The 10,546-nt window shown below is 42.3% G+C and overlaps 1 protein-coding gene across 3 annotated transcripts; it reads right to left on the bottom strand.

Annotated features, from left to right (window-relative positions):
* Positions 1 to 6,159: 6,159 nt before the first annotated feature.
* On the bottom strand, positions 6,160 to 10,070 carry LOC107476657 (uncharacterized). Of its 3 annotated transcripts, XM_016096508.3 has the most exons (5): positions 9,918 to 10,038; positions 9,539 to 9,585; positions 8,031 to 9,443; positions 7,811 to 7,836; positions 6,160 to 7,419 (listed from the first exon to the last, which is right to left on the bottom strand). In XM_016096508.3, the coding sequence occupies exons 3-5, from the start codon at positions 9,370 to 9,372 to the stop codon at positions 6,661 to 6,663; spliced, it is 2,127 nt and encodes a 708-aa protein (XP_015951994.1). In that variant the 5' UTR covers positions 9,373 to 9,443; positions 9,539 to 9,585; positions 9,918 to 10,038; the 3' UTR covers positions 6,160 to 6,660. The 3 variants fall into 3 exon arrangements, with proteins under 3 accessions (XP_015951994.1, XP_015951995.1, XP_015951997.1); XM_016096509.3 differs by lacking the exon at positions 9,539 to 9,585 and having other exon boundaries at positions 9,918 to 10,070; XM_016096511.3 differs by lacking the exon at positions 9,539 to 9,585 and having other exon boundaries at positions 8,031 to 9,458; positions 9,918 to 10,051.
* Positions 10,071 to 10,546: the final 476 nt, after the last annotated feature.

Raw genomic sequence — 10,546 nt, 5'->3', positions numbered from 1 at the left:
CCTAGCACTTCCTTGATTTTGTATGGTCCCTTCCAATTTGCGGCGAGCTTTCCTTCTCCTGATTTGTTGACTCCAATGTCGTTTCTGATTAGGACCAAGTCATCCGGGGCAAATGTTCTTCGAATGACTTTCTTGTTGTACCTGGTAGTCATCCTTTGTTTCAATGCCGCTTCTCTTATCTGGGCACCTTCTCGGACTTCGGGGAGTAAGTCGAGCTCCTCTTTGTGCCCCCGTATATTTCCGACCTCGTCGTGGAGAATTACCCTTGGGCTTTGCTCATTGATTTCTATTGGAATCATGGCTTCTACACCATAGACTAGTCGGAAAGGTGTTTCTCCTGTGGCGGATTGGGGGGTTTTCCTATAAGCCCATAGCACCTGAGGGAGCTCTTCAGCACAAGCTCCTTTTGCTTCTTGCAATCTCTTCTTTAGCCCTGCCAGTATGACTTTGTTGGCTGCCTCGGCTTGCCCGTTGGCTTGTGGGTGCTCCACCGAGGTGAACTGATGTTTGATTTTCATACTGGCTACTAAGCTTCTGAAGGTGGTGTCGGTGAATTGGGTTCCGTTGTCTGTAGTAATGGAATAAGGTATCCCATATCTTGTGATGATATTTTTGTAGAGGAACCTGCGACTTCTTTGAGCGGTGATAGTGGCTAATGGTTCTGCTTCTATCCACTTTGTGAAGTAATCTATTTCCACGATCAAGTATTTGACTTGTCCTGGCGCTTGGGGAAAAGGACCTAACAAATCCATTCCCCATTTTGCAAAAGGCCATGGAGAAGTGATACTGATGAGCTCTTCTGGTGGAGCTACGTGGAAATTTGCATGCATCTGACATTGTTGGCATTTTTTCACAAATTCTGTGGCATCTCTCTGCAAGGTCGGCCAATAGAATCCTGCTCGGATTACTTTCCTGGCGAGTGACCTTGCTCCGAGATGGTTTCCGCAGATCCCACTATGTACTTCCTCCAATACCTCGGCGGTTCTTGAGGTCGGTACGCACTTTAACAATGGTGTTGATATCCTTCTTCTGTAGAGGACATTTCTCACCAAGGTGTAATGTTGTGCTTCCCTTCGGATCTTTTTAGCTTCTTTCTCCTCCTTAGGGAGGATGTCGAATTTCAGGTATTCGACTAAGGGATTCATCCATCCGAGGTTTAAACCGACTACCTCAAGTACTTCTTGCTTATCTTCTGTTTTTGCTACCGAGGGCTCTTGGAGGGTTTCTTGAATCAGGCTTCTATTATTTCCCTCTGGTTTGGTACTTGCTAACTTGGACAGGGCATCTGCTCTACTGTTTAAATCCCGAGTTATGTGTTTAACCTCGGTTTCTGTAAAATGCCCAAGGTGCTCCAGAGTTTTCTCTAAGTACCTCTTCATATTTGGGTCCGGGTTTTTTCCAAGTACCTCTTCATATTAGGGTCCTTTGCCTGATATTCTCCGCTTATTTGGGAAGTCACCACCTGTGAGTCGCTGTATATCATCATCTTTGTCGCACCGACTTCTTCTGCCAACTTTAGTCCGGCGATCAAGGCTTCATATTCTGCCTGATTATTTGAAGCCGGAAATTCAAATTTTAAGAAAACCTCTATTTGGGTTCCTCTTTCATCCACCAATATTATGCCCGCGCCGCTTCCCGTTTTGTTGGAGGATCCGTCTACATAGAGTTCCCATGTAGTCGGCTTTTCCTCTTGGTCCCCTGCGTATTCTGCTACGAAGTCGGCGAGGCATTGAGCTTTAATTGCTGTCCGAGTTTCATATCTCAGATCGAACTCGGAGAGCTCTATTGCCCATTGAACCATTCTCCCTGCAACATCCATCTTTTGGAGGATTTGCTTCATGGGTTGGTTCGTACGAACTCTTATTCTGTGAGTTTGAAAGTAAGGTCGTAGCCTTCGTGAGGCTATTACTTTTCCTGGTGCTGGTCGGGTTAGGATAGGAGGTTGGCTTAAAAACTTTTTGAACTCTTGGAACGCCTCCTCGCATTCCGTAGTCCATTCAAACTGGCGTCCCTTTCTCAATAAGGAGAACAGAGGAAGGGACTTTAGTGCCGATCCTGCCAAAAATCTGGAGAGGGCTGCAAGTCGGCCATTCAGTTGCTGGACCTCTCTTAAACAAGTCGGGCTTTTCATCTCCAGGATGGCTCTACACTTATCGGGATTGGCTTCGATCCCTTTTTGTGTTAGCATAAATCCTAGAAACTTTCCTGCCTCCACCGCGAAGGCGCATTTTGCAGGATTTAGTCTCATCCCATGCAGCCTTATGGTGTCAAAGACTTGTGAGAGGTCGGATAAGAGGTCGACTTCCTTCTTGGTTTTTACCAGCATGTCGTCGACGTATACTTCCATTAGGGTCCCCCGGTGAGGGGAAAACACTTTATTCATCAACCTTTGATATGTGGCTCCTGCATTCTTTAATCCGAATGGCATGACCACGTAGCAATAATTAGCTCTGGGTGTGATGAACGATGTTTTCTCCTGGTCGGGCCCATACATCGGGATTTGATTATATCCCGAGTAGGCGTCCATGAATGACAAGTATTGGTACCCTGAGCTGGAGTCCACTAGGGTATCAATACTTGGTAGGGGATAAGGGTCCTTGGGACATGCCTTATTTAGGTCGGTATAGTCGACGCACATTCTCCATTTACCATTCTGTTTTTTGACTAGCACTACATTGGCTAGCCATGTTGGGTACTTGACCTCTCTAATAAAGCCGGCCTCCAGGAGCGCCTGTACTTGCTCTTCTACTATTAGGGCTCGTTCTGTGCCGAGCTTGCGTCTTCTTTGTTGTACAGGTCGGGATCCTGGGTAAACCGAGAGCTTGTGGGACATGAGCTCGGGATTAATCCCAGGCATGTCGGAAGCCTTCCAAGCGAAGAGGTCGGAATTATCTCTTAGGAGTTCAGCCAGCCCTTGTTTTAGAGTTTCCCCTAGGTTGGCTCCTATATAAGTGTTTTTTCCTTCCTCTTTACCGATCTGTATCTCCTCGGTCTTTACTCCCGGTTGTGGTCGCAGCTCTTCTCTGGCCCTTGCGCCGCCGAGCTCTATTGTGTGGACTTCTTTGCCCTTTCCTCTCAGATTTAGGCTTTCGTTGTAGCATTTCCTTGCTAACTTTTGATCTCCCCTTACCGTTGCTATTCCCGCTGAGGTCGGGAATTTCATGCAGAGGTGGGGAGTGGATACCACTGCTCCGAGCCGATTAAGGGTAGTTCTGCCGATTAAGGCATTATAAGCTGACCCCTCATCAATGACTATGAAGTCTATACTCAGAGTCTTTGATTTTTTTCCTTTTCCAAAAGTGGTGTGAAGGGGCAAAAATCCTAGTGGTTTTATTGGCGTGTTCCCTAATCCGTATAGGGTGTCGGGATAGGCTCTTAACTCTTTCTCGTCTAACCCTAGCTTGTCGAAAGCGGGTTTGAAAAGGATGTCCGCCGAGCTTCCTTGGTCTACTAGGGTTCTGTGGAGATGGGCATTTGCTAGGATCATAGTTATGACCACTGGATCATCGTGTCCAGGGATTATTCCTTGCCCATCTTCTTTTGTGAATGAAATGGTAGGAAGGTCGGGTGACTCTTCCCCGACTTGGTAGACTCTTTTGAGATGTCTTTTGCGAGAGGATTTAGTAAGCCCCCCTCCCGCAAATCCTCCTGAGATCATATGGATATGCCTCTCTGGAGTCTGCGGTAGTGGGTCTCTTCTATCCATATCATCTCGCTTTCTCTTTCCATGACTGTCCGACCTTTCTATGAGATATCTATCAAGCCGACCTTCTCTAGCCAACTTTTCTATCACATTCTTGAGGTCGTAGCAGTCGTTAGTGGAGTGACCATATATTTTATGGTACTCGCAATAATCGCTGCGACTCCCCCCTTTTTTATTTTTAATGGGTCTAGGGGGTGGCAGTCTTTCAGTGTTGCAAATCTCTCTGTATACATCCACTATAGAAACTTTTAGGGGAGTATAAGAGTGATATTTCCTTGGCCTCTCGAGACCGAGTTATTCCTTTTTCTTGGCTTCCCTTTCCCTCTCTTTAGTTGAGGGAGGGGGTCCAGGTCGCCAACTCAGGTCTCTTAACTTGGCGTTTTCTTCCATATTGATGTACTTTTCAGTTCTTTCTTGTACATCACTTAGAGAAACGGGGTGCCTTTTAGATATGGACTATGAGAAGGGACCTTCTCTGAGCCCATTGACTAACCCCATTATGACTGCCTCTGTGGGCAGGTCTTGAATCTCCAAACATGCTTTGTTGAATCTTTCCATATAGGTTCGTAAAGATTCTCCGACCTCCTGTTTTATTCCCAAGAGGCTCGGTGCATGTTTCACCTTGTCTTTCTGGATTGAAAACCTCATCAAAAACTTCCTTGAGAGGTCTTCAAAGCTAGTAACCGACCTCGGGGGGAGGCTATTGAACCACTTCATCGCTGCTTTCGATAAAGTGGTTGGAAAGGCCTTGCATCGCGTAGCGTCGGAAGCATCAGCTAGATACATCCGACTTTTGAAATTGCTCAGATGATGCTTTGGATCCGTAGTTCCATCGTAGAGGTCCATATCAGGGCTTTTGAAGTTCCTCGGAACTTTAGCCCTCATTATGTCCTCGCTAAAGGGATCCCCCCCCTAATGGTGGCTCTTCCTGTTCGTCACGGGAGTTGCGATTTTTGAGGGAGGATTCTAGCTTTAAGAGTTTTCTTTCTAACTCTTTTCGCCGTTCCATCTCCTCTTTTAGGTACTTTTCAGTTTCCTTTTGCTGCTCCCGCTCTTGTTCTAACTGTTCCAGGCGGCTGTGGACTAACCCCATGAGTTCAGTTACATGGGGTGGTCATCCTTTTTCTGATTCGCACCCTTCTGAGGAATTTACCTTCGGGTTCTTTACTCCGGAGGTGCCTTCTCTATGCTGATTGTCAATTTCCTGGTGGAGGGCGAGGTCCGCATCGTTATTGCCTGTGTCCAGATTCTCTTGCTCATAATCTGTCTCCACATGGCCTTCTTCGTGGGATCTGTCCGCCATCGATGGATAATCTCTCGGGTCCCCGGCAACGGCGCCAATGTTACGGTGGGTAACCGGAGATTAATAGAATAGATGGCGTAAGTTGGCCCAATCGTCCGCGGATGGTGAGCTCCGAGATGGTTAGCACGCTGGAGCCTCCTTCCGACTTATACACGTTGGTGAATGGGGGGGGGGTGGTACCTGCAAAGACACTCCGATGCCTAAGTCAGCAAGGGTGTTAGCAGGTCTAGAGAGTATTGGGCTTAGAGAAGTGTATTTATAGTGGTGAGCCAATAACCACCGTTGGAGTAGTGCCGTATCTTTAGGGTGTTAACCGTCCCATTATCTTGGGAAGGTTAAGATATGGCTTTATGAAGCGGTTAGAGAGATTTTAGGGGCGGTTACTCATTTGAATGAGTGTTTATCTGCCAGCTAATCTCATGTCCGACTTCTTTAGAGTAAGTCGTGGTTGATACCGACTTCTTATGTGAAAGTCGATACTTAGCTAGGCTTAATCCTTCGGACTAGGCCTTTTATTTGGACCTGGGCCTTTGTCGTTGGGTCAGGGTATGAACAGTAGTTTAAATATTGAAAATACGAATCTCATTTGTATATGCAATAATTTATTGGACAATTACAAATTTTTAATATAAAACTCATTTTTGTAGCGAAATTTTTTTTTACTTAACAGATTAAAACATATAGTAAAAAATCAAAATATCTATATATATGTTTAGAATAAAATAAAACAAACTCTTATAATGCAGCGTGCACAATTAAAATTTATACTATATATATATAACACTTCAATTTAATTTAGTGCAGCCTCCAAGAGAGTAGGGGTCACACCCATCTGTAAAGTAGTCAGGTTCAAAGAATTCCACTTAGCATTTTCGTAACTCTGATCCACCTTTTCTGAACCACAAAAAAGAAATTTAAAAAATTGTGAAGGAAAAAAGAAAGAGAGAAAAGACACTCTGCTTTTTGCTGTTTACTACTAACAAAGGTGCTTTTTGCTGTTTACTACTAACAAAGGTGCCGAGTGCCGACGATTCTGCTATGATTCACTGGTTGCATTGCATCTATCTACCCCTTTGATACGAAAAGGAGGGATGCAAACGGAAGTCTCGTTATACGTGTTATATTCCGTAAGAATATGAAAACCAGAAAATACTTGGGAACAATTTCATGGATATAATAAAGTAACAAGAATATAGAGTGTGCTTTTTCTATCCTGGACCAGATTGTGCAAACCACACAGTTTTCCACCTTTTATTTATTTACATTTTCATTGTTCCTTCCTAGCATAACCCACCTATTTACAATCTGAAATATCTGAAAAAGGCTTTTTAAGAAAAAAAAAATCCGAAAGGTAATTAGCCTTAAATTACTTTTACCTCCAAAAGCTGCAAACCATTCCACAGTGAGGAAACTATTATTCAAACTCTTCAGCATTATATTCTATCAAACCGTAACACAGGTAAAAGTGTTAACGCAAGCATAGCTTCCAAATATGGCGTGGGAGGTAAAGACATTTCTCCTCACCCTGGATGAAAACAACTTACTTCCCATAAACACAAGATAGATATAACAGAAAAATGCATGCTCCCATATACAATATCTTTCTATGCATGCACTGCTCAGATTTTGTAGGAGAGGTTGGTGGCCAACAACTTCAAAATCCCTTCGCATTCCAAACTGTCACCGTTCCCTTTTTCATAACCTTGGATGGATTCAAACAGTTCAGTGCCTTTCCCATTAGTGCCATAGCAGCAATGCTTGGAAACTGCTCCTTTTGAATCTCTTCTATCGCTATGTTTGAAGACTTTGGATCATGAGGATCCACTGATTCGTGCCTCTTTTTGATGGATGCAGAATGTTTGTGACTCCATCTCTGAATCCAGGGATGTGAAAGTGTGATTTCGACATCTCTCTTCGCTTCTGTAAAACTGTACTTGCCATTTGTTAATACTGCTGTAGGTGGATCCGGTACCATCTGCTCTTTGGCATGATTTACAACTCTGGGCTCCTTGCTAGCTTCAGTACCTTCCACAGCTTTTCCCAAAGTATTATTTACTTTTTCATGTGAAGAACATTCTCCAATGTTTACACTTTCAGTGCCACATGCAGAACCCATTCTGCATAACTTGAGTCGTTTAACCCATCTGCTGCTAGAATCCAGACCCAAAGAACTATTGCCAGATATTGACCTTCCGTGCTCGTCTGCATCGGGAAGAAAATGTTCCGCACCAAGGCTGTGGGTTCTAGATGTACTAGTCTCCCTATCAACTATCGGATTTGCCATAGTCTGATCCTCACAAGGCTCTTGGTTTATGTCAGGTAGTTCTATATTCGTTGATTTAGCTTTGTTATTCTCACTGGCTGAAGTTACTGCAACTTGAGAACTGGGTGACTTTTGAATATCCTTGGAACTCTACAAAATTCAAAATTTTAATAATGTTTAAAATAGTATCAGATTCAATCACCTGCAATAAGATTGGTACAACAATCTCGAGATATGATATAGTTATTGAATTTAGGAACTGATTGTTTAAAAATTATATACAGATATCACATGTGATGTGAGTGGGTGAGTTAGTGTTTGTATCCAAGTCTAGATATGAAGAACAGTACTGTTAGCTGCATGGCCTTATGATATCAAACAACATTCATTACAATTGACAATCAAAAGGCAGACTATGATGTGTGGAGCTGAACATGAAAACCAGGGTAACAATATAAAATTTTTAAATGCTTAAGCAAGAGCATCATGGATGAAAAACAGATGCCGCAGTATCAAAAAGATCAAGCAATGGGATTATTACCTTGTTTGTTTGCAATGGAACATCACCTGTGCAAAAGGGAACAAGCTTCAGCATTTTAGCCAGAGACAGTATTAAAGCTATAAAATTGCCAGAAATGGTTACAATTGAACTTGAGTCAAAATATGGAAAATAGAACATTTTCTGCTTAAATTAGTCCATAATAGCTAACTTTTTTTTCAATAATAATAATAATAATAATGGATAGAGTATGCCTATATACCCTGAAGGTGATTCTCATGTAAAGCATGAATGTCCATGGCATCTGTTTCAGCAGATGATTCATTCTTCAGGGTTGTTGAACTTCTGAGATCTCGCACATTTTCCTTTCCTGAACTCTTTATGGAGCCCCCCAGAGTTTCCAGCTTCACAGAATTTCCTTTGAATTTGGAAGGCACTATTGCCTCTCTAAAGAATTGACCTCTGCCAGATAAATTAGCATCAGTCTCTTCAGAGTTAAGAAAATGGTGAGTTGTCTTCACACTCTCACCATCATGAAGCAATTGCAGGGAGCTTTCACCACAAATAACTTGAGGTTTAGTTGACTTTAAGGAAGCAGTCTGATTTGTAATGTTTGCACCAGCAACATGATTGTGAATGTTGTGGTGTGCATGGCGAACAAAACACAATTCATCATCATTGTCATCAACGCCGGGGTTGTGCGGTAACTGAGCAATACCATCTTGAATCCATCTTGAAAAGGAAGATCTATGCGGGTCTAACAGGTTACTCATTTTCTTCTCATGGATTAAAAGAGAAGAAAAACTGTGATATTTAGTAGTGGTGATATGCTCCTGGGTTGCTACATTGTAGCTTGACTGGTATATTTTTTGGTGTCCAGATGTGAATGCAGGCATCAAACCTTTTCCTTTGTCACACACAGTTGGCACAACGGCAGAGTCTGATTTTACAAATTCATTCCATAGTGATGTTGAAACATCTATGTTCTTCTGTTCAACTGCATTTGGAGATTTCATCAACAGACCTGAAGGTAAATTTCCTTGAGACAACAACCAATGCTCTCTAACTGATGTTTCAGTTCTAGGAGGATGATGTGCAGATGCTGATGGCACATGAATGCCAGTTCCATTAGGAGAAACACTGTCATCTTCAGAGCAGGATTTAGTTTCAGACTTTATACATTCTCCATGGTAAAGACTATCATGTTCCTTCTTCAACGACAAAATTCCTTCAGTCTTTTGAGAAACGTTGAATATAGGAAATGATTTGGAATCAATGCTTGGCTTCTTTGATTTTCCATATTCAGCCTCATTGATGGAAGTAACCCTTGCACCCCTGCCTACTTCTCCTAATGCTCCAGGACGCACAGAACTATCAACCACAACATCTGAACAGCCAATTAAACCATGCTGTTCAGAGCCACTGTCTTGTTTGACTTCTTTAACTCCACAACCAAACATTGAATGGTTCCGATTCGTGGGTGCTGACCTACAATCTGTGTGCAGCCAATGAGACATCCACACTGAGTGGTAACCGTTTATCGCCTGATGAGCATCCACCCCCTCACCTTCATGACATGCTTGTCCAATATCGTCAGGCGTCATCACTGACCGACCACCACCACTACACTACCTTCAACTCACAAACATAGCCAAACTGAAGTAATGTTCATGACCTGTATTCATGAGACCTGCGTGTTAGCATTCATCAAAACACAGTAACACAAACATACATACACAAGAACAACACAGCAAAATATGTTGAACTCACAAACACAACCAAGCCACAGAAGAATTCAAAATCCGGATTCATGATCCCTGCAAATCAGACTAGACTTCATCAAAAGAATAAGAAAACCAACGCATGCAGAGTTGCAGACACAAACAAACTCAATCTACACCATCACGTGAAGAAAGTTAAATCTAATCCAGAAACCTACTGAATCCTATAAAATACATCAGAAAACGCAAATTCCAGCATCAATTTCAAGTGTATAAGATTTCATTACGATTGAAAATTTCCGTTAAAGAGAAACAAACCTAAACAAGCAGCAAAAACAAATTGAACTTCAACAGAATTCACCAAACAACAAAACTCAACTAGAAGAATAAATTCATTCGAACAAAAGAACGAGGAAGTTCGAAGCTACCTTCGAAATTCTGAGACGCCGAAAAGCGAATTCGGCGAAGCAAAAAAGAACCACTGAGAAGCACGAAGATGAGATAATAATAAATTTTTGTAACATAAATCAAAAATAATAATGATTAGATGAAGAAGGAGGAGCAAAAAATGAAGAGCAACGTTACAGTGTTAAAAACTTGTCACTGTTTAGTGAAACGAAATCGACGGTTGAGATGTTCATAGTACGTTGGTTCTGTGGCTCGTGGAATCAATCCGAGCCGTCGGAATTTTTGTAACGTAGCTTTAGTTTCTTTTGGGTGTTCTTTCCTCAGCCACATGAATCCGTGGGACCCATCCACCTGCGCTTTTTTATTTGTTTCCTTCCAAGTTCCAACAATTCCTTCTCTCTCTTCAAATTATTTTTAATTAATTCTTTTTCCATCCATTGCTTTTTTCTATTTCTCCTATGTTTCAAATTACGCGTCGTAATTGTGGCCACTTTATAATTTCCATCCAAATGCATAAAATTATTGTACAGGGTTCGAATGGCCCCACTCTATTTTGTTATGTAATGAAACAAAATAAAAAGTATGTACTGTACTAATTTCTGTTTCATTCCATTTTCTTTTTAATGTATAATTTGGATTAACAGTGAAA

The sequence above is a fragment of the Arachis duranensis genome, chromosome 3 (assembly GCF_000817695.3).
Source record: "Arachis duranensis cultivar V14167 chromosome 3, aradu.V14167.gnm2.J7QH, whole genome shotgun sequence".
Classification (NCBI taxonomy): Eukaryota; Viridiplantae; Streptophyta; class Magnoliopsida; order Fabales; family Fabaceae; genus Arachis; species Arachis duranensis.
The sequence above is the reverse complement of the archived record's forward strand: the minus strand, read 5'-3'. Positions and strand labels throughout refer to the sequence as shown.